This window comes from Notechis scutatus, chromosome 1 (assembly GCF_049901735.1).
Source record: "Notechis scutatus isolate UNSWTSFEM ecotype Mainland chromosome 1, rNotScu1.2, whole genome shotgun sequence".
NCBI lineage: Eukaryota > Metazoa > Chordata > Lepidosauria > Squamata > Elapidae > Notechis > Notechis scutatus.
Window position 1 is genome coordinate 32,975,457 of NC_142009.1, and position 16,030 is coordinate 32,991,486.

The following is a 16,030-nucleotide window of genomic DNA, read 5'->3' on the forward strand; positions in this document are numbered from 1 at the left end:
ATCACACAGTTGTGGCCATAGCCTCCACTTTTTTTGATCTCTCTCTGGAATGATTATTAGGATGATTACAGACTTACAGTGCAAAGAGCTGAAAAATAATGAGCCACCAATTGTATTAAGAAACATTTTATTAACAAAACGGTAAATTCCACTTGCTTAGCATTTCCAATAATGGATAAATTGGCCTTGCAACAATTAAAAAAAATTGTAAATATCTATCACAGAAAGCACTATAAGGTTAAGGGCTTCTGACCTTTTTTAATATTTTGGGAATGAATAATTTCACATATTCTTTTAGTGTTTTGTTAAAAAAAAGACAACACAATACAGTAATAAAAAAAACCAACCCATAGCCATCTCATCCCAGCAAAATCCTAGACATGTTTATGTAGAAGTAGTCCCAATGACTTAAATAGGACTGATCCCTTCCCCCCTAATTATGCATAGGATTGCAGCGTTAGTCAAACAAATTAGATTATTATAGAGATGGTATTAATGAATTTGTTATGCAATTTTGAAAAAAAAGAGAAGTGTTTTAATATAGCTACTGCAAATATTTGATAAATGCGAACACTTTTTGCTCATTATTAAATCACAAAATCAACAAGGTAGAACAGGAGTAACTTCCCAAAAACAAGTTGAAATCCTTGCTAGAAGTAGCAATCTCCCATCACTTACTCCTTAAAGTAAGTATGTTAAGTGCTTGAGGGGAAAAGTTGGGTAACAAAGTGAGTATATGAAGTCACATATGAACCTTGCCATCAGTGAATACCAAAGCTTAAATTCCCTCTGTCTCCTGATTATGAATATCCATTTTTCACTGATGGCTTGCCAGGTTTCTGCCATGGTTATAATGCAGGATGAACCTATTCCTGCCCTCCCCTCAGCAAAAGGTGGTAGATACAAGAACAATTGGCCAAACAATTTCAGATTATCTTGAGCACAATATAGCCTTTAGATAGTCATATGCATCATCCTTTCTTCTCTCATAAGCCCTTGATACAAAGCACATTATACAAATCATTTCGCAGTGTTCTACTGTATTTCTAAAGTATTGCTCTGTTGAACACTAGTTCCAAGTCTTTTGCCATAAGAGCAGCAAACAGCATACAAGAAAATACAGTGTCTTATTGGTTAAAGCTAATTTTGAATTCCTTTTTCCAGTCTGTAAAGTGTGAACAATTCTACTCCTCCCAGGAGACCTTCTAGGATAAGGCGAATTTCCTACTGAACTATCTTTCCATTAATGTACTTGTATCTCTCTAAGTAAGATACTACAGAATGACATATCATTGGGAACCCAGTGCAGCAATCACTTTGTTGTTGTTGTTAAAAAACAAACTTGCAAATCTGTGACATAAGCATGTATATAAACCAGAATGTTTGTCATGTTTCTACATATATCTTTGCAGAGAATCTTAAGAGAAGTTTTTTTTTTTTTTTACCAAACCATTGTACCCGTTACCTTAGAAGAAAATCTATTCAAGCTCAGGGTAAGAACCGGGTAACTAAAAACAAGTTAAAAGGAGAATCATTCCTCATTTGACAAAAGGTGAAACTTTTGTTCTTGTTTTGTAGAGTTATGTTAAGAACATTATTATTTTTCCCAATTTGGGGTTGCTTTACTGAGAGGCGCTAGAGTATTTTAAAGGGCAGATTTCTGAATTTCTTTACCAACCAACTATCTAATGGTATACTACAAACAAAAAGCAAATGATAATAAAGGTTTAGATGAAAAATATCATGGAATTCAACCTTCTTCTCAATTCCTGGCCAAGTAGCCAGAAAGCTGAACTAGAGTGTAAAGGTCACTTAAATCAGCAGTGTTGGATTCAATGGGGTAGGAAGAGAAAGGAGCTGAAATCACATAACTGTGATCGGTCTTGCTAATGTATCATATGAGAGGATAGACAATTGGAGAAGAAAATTATGAAGTTTATATCTATATATATTTGCTTTCTAAAGTCCACTTCTTTCATACAAACTACTAAAACTGAACTGCAAAAGAAGAGAGGCTGTACAAGTTAAGAAGAAAATTAGCTGACTCTTATATACATTCATACACATCCTGTTTAGTATATTTACTACACTGTAAATTAAAATCAAACCCAGGAAGGAAGGGAAGAAGGAAGGGAGGGAGGAAGGAAGACAAGAAGGGAATAAAAAGTGTGGCAGTTTCTCATGGCTGTAAAAGTAAACAGAAATGTTGGTTGCTCCAGATGTCATAAAACATTCTATACCTAGCAACACTTAGAACATTGAGTTTACCAAAAATGGTTGAAGAGCAGATATAGTTTGCATTTTCTATACAACAGGCTAGAAAACATCACTTATCACAGTCCAGAAAGCACATATAGATGTGTTTTTAATATAAACATAGGTAATAACATACTAAGCGTGCATGATTTCTTAAATTCCAATGATCGCATCTATGCCCTCAGTTTAGGATTTGTTGGTTAACGGTGTGTGAAAATAAGCCTTATATTTCATGTATTTTGTTTATTTGTTTATTGTTATTTTTGAAAATAAGGCCGCTATATTTTTTTTCCTCACAACCAGAATGGGGCTTTTTTTTTTTCAAAAATGTTTTCTTTTTCTGTTTTTAAATGTGGTTTATTCAGAAAAGCCAGCACTTTACTTCAAACCCAAGCTCCAATCATTGTTTGTTGTACCAGGTAGCAAGCTCAGTTTCAACCTTTGCTTCTTGAGGGCTTGTGTCGAATGGCAAAGTCTTGTCAGGTAATCAGATTGATTTACTCCTCAGGAAAGTGCTAGCACTTTGGCTAAATGCAATCTCATAGGTAGCTTCTTTACTGTGGGTGTGTGCATGATTTCATCTTTTATTTGTTTCAGTTTGTCACAATTTGTTGTGCTGGGTGATGTTTTGGAGTAATACTCTTTGCCTTATGAGTGTGCAGTAGTACCAACATCTTCTTCAGAAACATTCCAGCAACATAAAGATGGCAGAGTAAATGAAAACACTGTGAACGTAAGGGGGTTTACTGACTCCCGTTTCAGAGAAACCAGTGTATGAAATGCTTATTTCATTTTGTCATTCCTTGTTTTGTTAAAAAGTCTTTCCTTTCTATTTGCATTCCCCGTATTCCTTTCCCCATTTTTTAAATTTTGTATGTGCTTCATAAAAAGTAAAGTAAATAAGTTTTGTTTTATGTCTCAGATAAAATGAAGACTATTTCTATACAATTGTTCTTTCCAGTTGTTGGGATCAGACATAGTACTCCTTATCCTTGTTTTTCTTATTTTTGCTGGAACTTTTAGAGCTGTTGGGTTGCTTTTCCTTAATCACAGCCCCGTTGGACTGTGCTGAGTTACTGATGTAGTTTCGACTCTCATCAACATGATAGGAGCCTTCATCTCGGTTCCTGTACTTGTACATAGCGTAGAGGAGGATGAGAATGCAAAGAGCAGCTGCTGCTACGATCCCAACCACCATGCCAGTCGTGCTGCTGGATTCCCGAACCACCTCTTCTGAACTTGGGTATCCTCCCCGTCCTGGTTTGGTGGGACTTGCTGTAAAGAGATGAGGGGGGAAAAAAACATTTATGTAATGCAAAGTAGAAAATCACCTAGACATTTTCTAACTGTAACACTATTACAGAAAGCTGGTTTCACTTTAGGATTCTGGAATCAATCCAGGAATGTCGAGCAAATCAGTTTCTCTCTGCTCCATACCCCACCATTCCCCAAGGAACTATTTGGTACAGAGAATCAACTTTACATTATGCTGATCTGACAACCTAGAACCTTCTGTTTAGAAAAGGCATTTATAGCAGTCTTTCCAAAACTGCACAATTTCATTATGCTAGTAGGGAACAAATATTAGATTCCGCAATTCTATTGCATATAATCTTCTGACGTTTATTAAAAAAATAAACATCTTGAAATCAGTAAAATAACTATTAAATTATGAATGCTTATACATTTAAAACATTTATTACTGGTGGAAATATAACATATGAGGAATAAATATTCTACCACAGCATCTACTTAGCCTACAAGGTATATCTGGGCAGATTAAACCTATGAATCTACTGGTATACAAAACAAAATGTAAATTTTTGATATATGTCTCATATTCCTTTCCTACATTTTGTGGAGAATAATCTGCCATTTTGATACAGTTTAATGTGTTATTGTATTGATAGTCTTTGTTAGTATCCATAGAGGGGGAAATGGATAAACTGTATAATTGTATAAAAAGAGAAACTGAACAGGAACTTTGAAGATAAATAGATAAATAGAAATAGATAGATATAGATTAGATATAGATATATTCAACATATGTAGCAGTGGTGGGATTCAAATCTTTTTACTACCAGTTCTGTGGGCGTGGTGTGGCTTGGTGGGCGTGGCTTGGTGGGCGTGACAGGGGAAGGATACTGCAAAATCCCCATTCTTTCCCCACCCCACTAATCTGCTTTCCAGTTGTGTTCTCCTGTGCAGGGCAACAAAAGAAGACCCAGCCGATCAGCTGGGACTCGGGAGGCAGAGAATAGATGGAGGCGGGGCCAGTCAGAGGTGGTATTCCAAACTACTCAAAATTTCCACTACCGGTTCTCCAAACTACTTAAAATTTCTGTTACCGGTTCTCCAGAACTGGTCAGAACCTGATGAATACCACCTCTGGTATGTATGTATGTATGTATGTATGTATGTATGTATGTATGTATGTATGTATGTATGTATCTATTTTTTGAAAAAAACACAAGAAAACTAAGAAATGAAAGTGGATAGGGGCAGGTAAAGAGTAAGAATGGACTGGAAAAGGTGAAAAGATGATAAAGAAGCATGTGTATCACACATTTTAGGAAGGAAAAGAGCCAGGAAACCCTTGAAAGAAAGGGCAGACCCAACCAAAGCATTTCTGGTGAAGCAAAGTGGTTCCATCAAAGAGGAAAAGTGTAAGAGATTAAACACAGCAGTGCATAAGGGGGAGGAAGACGATGGACCAGTGCTAAGAAATAAGCAAGTAAGCCCAATAAATGTTGGGGCAAGGGAGGCAATTTTAGAATTTAGAAGGTGAACTACATGAGGAAACTTCCAATATTAGTTTCAGCCCTGAGGAAAGCCACAACAGCAGCAGCAACAGTAGACAACTGCATCCACTTTGCTACTACTATCACTATCTGTTTCTCCTCTTTCTATTCCCTTCTTCCATCTTCTAAATATTCAGCATGAAGAATAGCCACTGTTTTCATTCTAAGTCTCAAACTCTCTTGTTCTCTGCTCTTCTCTGCTTTAGATATTTAATGAACACGTGTATTAAAGGTATTTCTTTAAACATTCAGCTCTGACATGCATTTTGCCTTGCACTTGTGTTTTGCCCTGTCCCCCTGCCCTGTCCAGAAGAGATCCATGAGTCTTATTTAAAATGTCTTCCAATGCTCAGTAGGCTAGTAACAGGTGACAGGGCCCTCCAGGTGATACTTTTCTGGAGATGCCATTTATGAATCCCCAACAAGAAGTCAAGATAATTATAAAGAAAGCTTTGGCTGAAGAAGCAGTTTGACATCTACTTCAGCTTCGTAAGTTTCCCAACAACATGCTTAGGTGATTATCTACTTTGAGTCTACATAGATTTTTCTCAGGTTTTCTCTTCTAGGTTTTTCTAGCCAGCAAACTCTAAGCTTCCATTTCTAAGCTTAGGATGAACTAGGGTGGTTAGAAACACAACATCTTTCTTTTAATTTAATTCTTAATTCTGTGCCCAGTATTATGTGGAAATTCATCTGAGCTGGATATGTCAACAATTTTTTATAATTCACTGTGACAGGATAACTCTATAGGAATAGCTATAGAAAATGAAAACAGGAGATTTATCATGCTGAATGTGATTCTGGAAATTACTTTCTTTTCAAGGAAGAATGGAACATGCTGAAAAGAGATGATGCTACCTGACAGGCTAAATATCATCTTTTGAAAGTAGGCATTTTATGCAAATGCTGTCAATTAGATTTCTATTAATTGGCAGTAAAAAAAGCCTTTGAAATTTCTTTTACAGTAAAATGTTTCACTGAATACCAGGTATAAAGATATAAAACAGAAAAATCTTATTTTATCTTACAAATAATGTGAAACTGCTGGTATTGTTTCACTTTAAGCAACATTTCATAATCATCTCACTCCATCTGTTTCAAGAAGACTTAATTAACTTGAAGCTGTTCCTGGCATTGTCAGAGTAGTAGCTTCTAATATTGGTTGTGGGAAATGGGGTGGAAACTGCAATGAAGACAGTTTTGTTTTCTTCATCGCCTTAATAAATTTTTTTTTTTCAGTATTATCAATATTGGTTGTTTTTCACAACAACATATCTAATATAAAGAACATGCCAGAAATACTAAATGAATATAAACATGATTGGAAATTTTCAGAGAAAATAAAAGTTATTTAGTTCATAGTTTATTTTATTATCATCTATGTTCTATAGATGGCATTTTGCACCAGTGCGGCTGGCAAGGATATTTAAAGGCAAATCAGCTAAATGCTGGAAGTGCCACCAGATACCTGGGTCATATTATCATATGTGGTGGCATGCTCAAAAGTAAAAAAATACTGGACAAAAATACATATGTGGTTGGAAAAAATGATAAAACAACATATTGATTTAAAACCAGAAATATTTCTATTGGGGATTCTACCAGAAAAATACAGTAAGGAAAATGCATATTCATATATTAACTGCTGCCAGAACTGTGTTTGCACAAAATTGGAAGAGTGAAGAGATACCTACAGATGAGAATGTGATTAGGAAAATATTAGAATGTGTGGAAACTAATAGATTAATGCTGGCAGTTAGAAAGAGCAAACTGAATACTATATGGTATGGGATCTATTTTATCAATGGTTAAATAATAAAAATGGAAGTTAGAAACAGGGAAACAAAATTAAAAAGATATGCTAAAAGAGATAGGTAAATATTATAACTATAACTACCATGTTGAATATTATTATGTTAACATTGTAGAATTAATATGTGGAACATTATTATGTTAAATATTGCAGAATTAATATTAAATGTAACAAAGGATGTTGCAGTTCTGATTATTGTTTAATATTTGTACCCAGAGAACACACTCTTCAACTGAAGATGGAATGATTATATTAGAAATAAAAAATATATTAAATTATATATAATTTAAAGGGAGAACTATTCAAGTGTCTGATTGTATTTCTGGCAAAATGCTTAGAAGATGAACTGGAATTTCCTAATTTTTAAGGCACAGATGTATGTGTATGTGAATACACACACACACACACACACATGCACACACGCACTATCGCTCTATCCTGATATTCTTGAGGAAGATATTCCCATTATGCTCTATTCATATCTACAGAATTAAATTAAAATTTTAAAGAGAGGTGCAGAGTTTTTGTAAGCAATCTTGCAAATAGCCATGCCCATGATGGGAGAATGGTTATGGTCTAAACCAGTCAGAGTGTGAAAAGAACATTACACCATTGTGATAAGAGCCCTCACTTTCCTATACATACATTGTGACAATGCATGCCATTTCAAAGGGGGCAGAGCAGTTGCAGATGCCCCTACTGAAAAGATTGAAAAATATAGTTGCCATAAATAATAACATAGATAATATGTTATAAATAAATATATTGTTATAAATAAATATATTGCCATAAATAATAAATACATAAAGAAGAAAGTAATCTCTTTAGTGCCAGTTATGTCACTTGGGGTTTTTCTTCATGTGTCTGAAATAAACTGTAAATGTTATTTACATCAGTTTTTCAACATTCATGAGAATTCAGTGCTACAGTAAGTCTACACTTATATTATCTAACCAGGTGTGCCAAACTTACGGCCCACAGGCTGGCCTGTGTCACGCGCTGGCCATGCCCACCCCAGTTTAGCAAAGGGGGGGATACATCACGTGATGACAACATGACGCCATAAGATTGAGACACCTGATCTAACCCACATACCTATTCTGATCCAAACCCTTTTCCAATAAAACAAACATGAACCAAAGGGAACAGAAACCTTTTAATGATTCTTACGAATCCCTGGTTAAAAGGCTGCTACAAACGAATTAACTTTGATAAACATGAGCCTCGCCAAAACTGTGCGAGGCTGCCAAAAATAACAGATAAGGTTATCTAGAAATATTTTACAACACAAGAGTCTTCAAATACCAACTCAGATAATGCAATGTTCATGAGGCTTGAGTTTCAAAATGTCTTTGCTTCCTGCAAAGAGTGACTGATTCACAGCTGGCTTTTATCTTCTTGAAGGAGGGGCCATTACCTTGCAGCTTTATTCCTGAGTCGCCCGTGCTACTGCAGCTGCTCTTTCCTGTGAGTAGCCCTGCGAGCACGCGCACTTGGCACAGGCTCCTCGGGAACCTTCTTATTGCTGCTGCCAGCCCCCACAATCTCTGAAGGCAGCAGTCCACTCCCTAATGGTCCTGGCTCCTCATCTGAGTCCTCGTTCTCCTCAGCCGTCCGCACCTGCTGCTGGCTAACCACAATAATACCTGAATGTTTAACTTCAATTAATGCACTGTAACCAAAGTAATATAGTCTACTTTGGTTTTCTACTTGATTTAACTGTTACAGCTTTTCCTGAGAAATATGAAGAATTGTATTTGATAATTATTTTCTAATTTGGATGATAGGAGATGTTCGCAAAATAATTCTCATAGTTTCCTGAATGCAAAGATATTTTCAGACCATGAAAACTTATTCCTTAAAAGGATTGCTGCTAATTTCCTGACAGCAATTCAATGAAAAATGAGCAATGTCTGCCAACATAGCTTTATTACTCTGGGGGTAAAAAAAACCCCACTCTTTAAAAGAATGCATTATTGTATGTTGAAAAGAAACCAAAATAATAGCAGTATCTTATTACTGTCCAAGCAATGGCAGATGAAAAATGGTAACTAGTCCAGTTCTATAGATTTAAGACAATAAAATGAACAGATTGGAAATAATCTCTTGTGACTGTGATAGAATGAAACACCTGCAAGTACTAACGCTATTTGTATGGCTGTGTGGATGGTTTGGCTGAGGGTAAGTGGAAAGTCATACAATTTAGTTTCTGAGAGTCGAATGAAAATATTATTAAACAGGCATTCTGTCTACAATGCACTATTTTGCATATCATCAGTGAGATGGGTATGCTGTCCTTGTTTTCCTTCAGTGTTCTCTCTCCACTCACCGCTGTTATGCAACCTTTTGAATTGTATTGTAGACCCTATTGATTTTTGTATTCCTGTTTGCATTTCTGCAGCTGTGAAATAATTTATGCAGAACAATCACACTTGTTTAGACTTTTCCATGACATATTACAGGCTTATTATAATTCTTGGCAGTTCTTTCAGGAGAAAGAGAGAGAGAAAAAAAGACTATTGCCAATGTCCAATGTTCATTAATGCTGTGAAAAGAAAATGGGAATTGCAGATTCCTGGAGTGTTTGAGAATTGAGATTAGCAAAAGCTTTTATTAACAAAAAATACAGTTTAAGATCTTTTCTTGGTTCATATTCGTGCTTTTGCATATATCAAATGGAAATGGGGGGATTAGAAAATTATTCACAGGATTACATACATTTGCTCTGCCTATTTACTCATCAACTCTTACATGGAGGTAGGAGTGGAATTGCTTATTAGTATAGACTCTGGTAGGCTTTCAAGCTGGGAACAGCTGGAAACCAAAAAGCTCTCTGAGATGTATCACCTTATCTAAATTTTATTTCATCTGGACAGTTATACTCCAGACTTCTTAGCATTACATGTCTACAATATATATCCTCTGATGATTTTGCCTTTATACTGTTACTGAAATCTTTAAATGGAGTTGGGGAAAATTATGATACTAGATAGATTTAAGTCTTATGAGAGGGAATTATTCCTTACCTTAAAAAAAAGGAACTAGGATGTACAAAATCTATTTGTGATTTGAAGCAAGAGTCTACAAGACACAAGGTAGAGACTGCAGAGAGGCCTCAGAGACAATTCCACACATAGTGGCAGAGTGTACCATGCAGGCAGTTACAGCATAACCAAGTAATTGGCATTGTCTACAGGAATATCTGTTCTGTGTATGGGCTAGACCAGGAGTGTCAAACTCAAGGCCTGCAGGGCAGGTCTGGCCTGCGGAGTGGTTAGATCTGGCCCATGGGAACAGCGAAGGACCGGCTCACCGTGCCTCTGTGAGCAGCCCTCCTGAGCTCCATTTTGGGCTGCGACGGCCTCCTGTAACCCTTTGCCAGTGAAAACAGAGGTCGGTATGGCCACACATGTCCCTCCCAAGCTCTGTTTTCTCTGGCAGAGCACTTGGGCTGCCACAGGTGCCCCCAACACAAGTGATGTCGAGCTGGCCACACCCCCGAGGTCAAACACAATCATGATGCAACCCTCAGTGACATTGAGTTTGACAACCCCTGAGCTAGACCATCCCAAATCCAGATGGGAGATTCCATAGAAAGTTATTAAGAGTAAAAGTGCTATGATCTGTGAGGCTTTCGGATACAGACAGACTGGTACTGGCCAAACAACCAGAAATAATAGGAGTAAACAAGAAGCAAAAGACGGGGCACTGTGAGATGCCCATTTACTGCTTGTGCTGGTATATTTTGAGCCACTTGAAGCTTCTTGAGAGATACTCCCTGGAAGGTGCAATGATTGTCTGCAACTGCTTTTTTCAGCCCTGAATAGCAGCATGCAAAATTGGAGATGTGCATGATCAAGAATGTGGAATGCATTGGGAAAATGCATAGTGACCATAGAGCACACTGGAAATTGCTTGAAAATAAATGTGTTGTATGGTAAAGCATTGTAGTCACAGGAACTTTTGCTTTTGTGGGAACTTTAACTTGCTAAAGAGGGAAATTGTTGTATATTTAATTGGTGAAGATAAAGGAAGAACTGAATTCAATTCCCTTCTACTCTTCTTTCCTAGTATAACAGGTAAGTAGTAGGAACTATGCCTTTTTAAGGACATTATGTGTGGACAGACCATTTGGTAAATCTGTTTTCTTAAGATAAACAGACATTAGTAGTGGTAAACATTTTACTTGTACCCTTTCCTGTCATAGAACTGATTTGTCTGTTCTTTTTATTGAACATTTTCCCTGGGTTCAGAGTAATTGCATATTATCATAGAAGTGCAACAATCACTCATTATTAACCAAACCTTGAACTAAATTCCTGCATCATGTGCCTTTCACCTAGGAATTGGCAACCTGTACATTTCATTTCATTGAAAAGTATATTTAAAATGCACAATCTGCAAAAATCTGCCTAGTAGGAATAATCAGCCTCCATCTATAGCAACTTGCTATGTGGGAAGAAGAGAAAGATTGTCAATAAGGGAAAGAAGAGCAGTTTCAGAGAAAAAGAGAGAGAGAAGAATATGAATGAAATACTGTAACTGATGCTCCCATTCTTTTTGGCTCTCATCTCCAGCTTGTTTCAGCTCTGCTATCCCTAATGGAATATAGATCTCAACAAAAATCTGCTGCTTACTTCAGCTTTAGGTTTATTGTATATAAATAACAGAGAGGAGGAGAAAATGCATAGTCAGTTGAAGTGATAAAATGAAGTTTAGCCAAGGAAAACTGTGAATCTACTATACTTTCTTGTGCAGTTAAATTAGTTAAACATCTAGTTGTGAAGATTTTTTGAATTTCCTGATATTTCTAGGAAATTAAGTCTTCTGTTGGATTCCTAATAAAAGAAGTATCTTTAAAGACCACATCATGTTTATTTTGGAAATTACAAATATATATTCAAACATACTAATTTGGTATAATGGAATTAATTTACAGAGAGGCAGATTCCAATTGAGTTTTTTTAAAATGTATAGGAAGAGTATTTGGTCCCTGAATTACTTATAGAGGTGGATGTTTTTCCTTTATGGAGGTGTTTAAGAAAAGAATTCATAGAACCTGGCAATGATGGATTAACTGGATTCCTTGACCTTTCCAATTCTATGATTCTAAAATATGGAAATAACTTTCTGCTACTGTTTCTTAAAGGGTATACTGCACGAGTCAAAAAGAGGGCTGTGAAAATATTTACAGACCCCTCACATCCTGGACATAAACTGTTTCAACTCCTCAAAATGAAGCTATAGAGCACTGCACACCAGAACAACTAGACAAAAGAACAGTTTTTTCCCGAAAGCCATCACTCTGCTAAACAAATAATTCCCTCAACATTGTTCAACTATTTACAAAGTCTGCACTACTATTACTATTAATCTTCTCATCACTCCTTATCACCCATCCCCTCCCACTTGTGACTGTATGACTGTAACTTTGTTGCTTGTATCCTTATGATTTATACTGACTGTTTCCTAGTATGGTTTGATTGTTTATTGTACCCTATGATTATCATTAAGTGTTGTACCTTATGATTCTTGACTCTTGATGAATGTATCTTTTCTTTTATGTATACTGAGAGCATTTGCAACAAGACAAATTCCTTGTGTGTCCAACCACACTTGGCCAATAAAGAATTCAATTCAATTCAATTCAATTCAATTTTATTTTATTCTATTCTATCCTATCCCATCCTATCTTATCCTATCCTATTCGACTCTTAAACAATTTTGATTGGATAGATGAATAATCTGCTCGAATATAGAGTCATATGGAGGTATGATGCTATCTCTGGGGAAGAAGCTGGTATACACTTGATATGTCTTTGAAAATTCCACCTGTCAACATCAGTTTGACTATCTATATATAATACTTTGTTATTAGCTGGAAAATACTGGAGCAATAGCAATAGCACTTAGACTTATATATTGCTCCATATGGCTTTAGAGCACTTTCTGAGTAGTTTACAATGCCAGCATTTTGCCCTCAACACTTAGGTCCTCATTTTATTGACTTTGGAAGGATGAAAGGCTGAGTAAACATTGAGCCCTATTGGGATTGAATCCCTGGCTGAGGGCAGAGTCAGCCTGTAATACTGTATTCTAAACACTGCACCATCAGGAATCTCAGACTCACCATTTTTTTGGAAGTTCTTCTAATAGTTATCTTTATAAATAATCAGCGGGGATTAAAAGGTCACTGTTGAATGCATAATAAATTCAATTCATAAAGGGAGCAAAAATGTAAACATATCAGTCTGGTTTTATTATCCCTATCAAATAAGAAAGCTAAACATGTAAGAAATAAATCTGTAATGGAAAAGAATACAATGATATAAAAATGACACCAGTGTCTCAATCATATCAGGATCAGGAAGAGGAACTGAGAATCATCTCCATGGGAATGACTTTGATTGTAGATAAGATAAATTATTTCTAGTCTAGTGATTTACCTTAACCACTTTCCATGCTCAAATACTGGAATATATCCTTATTATTCAAACCCATATTTGAGGAGATGTACTCAAGATGCAGGAACTACAGATTTCTTCTCCTTACATGCCAAGTACATACATACAGGAATGGAAAGTTTGTAATCTAAGAGCAAAGAATGGGCAAGAGTATTATTGGATTTTTCTGTCTGTAAATACGGTTTGTGTGATATTTTCATTGTGTGATATTTTCGGTTTGTGTGATATTTTCATGTATTCCAATGTAAGGTGTACTTTATATGATTTGGTCACTTTTTATTCTGGCTTTATTTTGATTCAATGTTTCATGCACTGCTTGATTAGCAGGCTTCTGTCTCCATTACATTTTCATTTCCTCTATTTCTTGCAAGTCACATCTTTGCATTCATTATTTATTGAAAGATAGGTGCACAGCAAGCAAAATCAGAGATGATAGACAAGGACTTGCTGGCAGTGACAATACTGATAGGCTATTTTCCCCAGGGAATGATACTATGCCTTACTTACTTCTAAATAAATCAACAAAATTAATAAATCAGCACAACCTATATTAAACTATAAATCAGCAACTATAGAAATATTATGTTGACTTAAGTTTTTACTATACATCAAAAACACTTATCCATAAGCATTCACATCTGATAAGGGCCATTATTATCTCTGCATCTAGGACAACTTACCAAAATGAACACTGCTTGTGATGACAACAAAAAGGGGAAGAGCCATGTCCCCCACTAGGACAACTTACCCCAGCTGCTGCTCTAAAGCAGTGTGCCTATTAGGTCTTGTTTTAGGTCTTGTATTAGGTCTTGAGTCTCTCTCTCTCTCTCTCTCTCTCTCTCTCTCTCTCTCTCTCTCTCTCTCTCTCTCTCTCTCCCTCCCTCCCTCCCTCTCTCTGATTAGCACTATGAATGTGCTGTGATTTCTTTATCATCACTTCTATATCCATGACTTTATAGGAAGGATACATGATTTGTTGCCCTTCAAATGTATCTATATGCCAGCCAGTTTTATATAATGAAAGGCACATGGGCAGAATTGTGTTGTGGCTAATCTTCTAGGATTCAAACGCCTTCACAGAGGCAAAATATCAGAGCTGAAATATCTTTTAGAAGCACTGCACAGCAATACTAGAAATGCTGCCTCCTCTCAGGAGACATTTTCTCAGAAGACAACAAGGAGAATCAGTTATGTGTGAAGACATGGAAAAAGAATGGGGGGGGGAGGAGGGATGAAGCAAGTTATTCTAATACAGAAGGAAATAATGATTGAGGATGTTGTTTAAATCTTTGGAGGAAACGGTTGCAGCTAATAGAGTTCACAACCTTTAACTCACAAAGTGTTATTCCAAAGTAGGCAGATGAATTGGTCCAACACAGAAGGATAAGTAAATCTTAACTTGTAGAAGATTATTTCACAATTCTTAACATCTATTTTTAGGACTCTATGAACCATGTGTTGCTACATTAACTAATAAAACATATATTAGTATAGTAATACTAATATATGTCCATCATTATGATAATGTGCAGCATTGCACCGTGTGTTTGTGTGAATGGAAATATATAAAATTCTAAGTACACAAGCCCCACATAAAGCAGGCTATAGAGGCAGAAAGGCTGTCCCTAAAATAACAGAACAATGGTGATTGCATTCAATAGGATGGTGTGGCTAAAATGCTAAAGTATGACTGGCCTAGCTTTGATCTATTACTCAAAACTTGTTGGAAGGTATACAAGTGTATGGGAATGGTGGTACTTGGGAGTTAATACATCAAACAAGCATCTAACCTAGTTTTTCCTGTAACTCAACCTAACCTGGCAAGGCAGATTTTGAATTACAAAAATGTGCATGAAGTTGTGTATGTGTAAATAAATGTAACTTTTACTTCCAGATGTAACAATACAAATTGTAAACCTCCATTTGATTCTATGTCTTTTGAATCATTGGATAAAAACAAAATACAAATACCACTGAGGTACCTTCTAGCCCTTAGCCTGACAACTCTAATATAAATAAATGTGAAATATGGATCACGGTAGTTATTTGTTTATATGTCTAATAAATATACTCTTGCTGTTTCAATACATGGAATCTACTGAAGTATAATAAATTAGATGTGTTTGTACTTCTGATTCCCAGAGCTTGAAATGGCCTCATGAATCATGAAAAACAATCCTAGCAGGAAATTTATTAATGTACAAATATTTATAAATATTTGTATTTCCTAGAAAGAAATATGAGAAATAATGATTTCAGAATCGGATTACTTGTTCAAACATTACATACGGTATCAACAATAAAGTAGTGCAGAAAATTAAAACTACCTTGGAAGAAGGTAGGGACAAAGCATTTCCAAAATCTTCCAAAAATTTGCACTGTTGTATCCAGATCAAAATAAGTTAAATTTGACTTTTTACTGTCCACAAATAGAGCAGCAATGTGGCTCAGTGGTTAAAGATGTTGGGCTTGTTGGCTGGAAAGCCGGCAACTGGGTTTGAGACCTGAGTACCATGTGATGGGTGTGAATTCCTGTCCTCACCCCAGCACCTGCCAATCTAGCAGTTTGAAAGCATGCAAATGTGAGTAGATAAATAGGTAATGGGAAGGTAAACAGTGCTCTGTGAATTCTTGTAAGTTGTAATATATTTCATGGTCTTTATAAAACAATCTAACAAGGAATGTGGGGAAGCAAT

At 36.0% G+C, this 16,030-nt stretch overlaps 1 protein-coding gene across 28 annotated transcripts in view; it reads right to left on the bottom strand.

Annotated features, from left to right (window-relative positions):
- Positions 1-522: 522 nt before the first annotated feature.
- The window catches only part of NRXN1 (neurexin 1), a 928,975-nt gene continuing 913,467 nt past the window's right edge, over positions 523-16,030 (bottom strand). For all 28 annotated transcript variants that reach the window (XM_026684876.2, XM_026684867.2, XM_026684932.2 and 25 more), the window contains one exon: positions 523-3,531. In XM_026684876.2, coding sequence (XP_026540661.1) covers positions 3,227-3,531 — 305 coding nt within the window. In that variant the 3' untranslated portion in view covers positions 523-3,226. The remainder of the gene's footprint in view (positions 3,532-16,030) is intronic.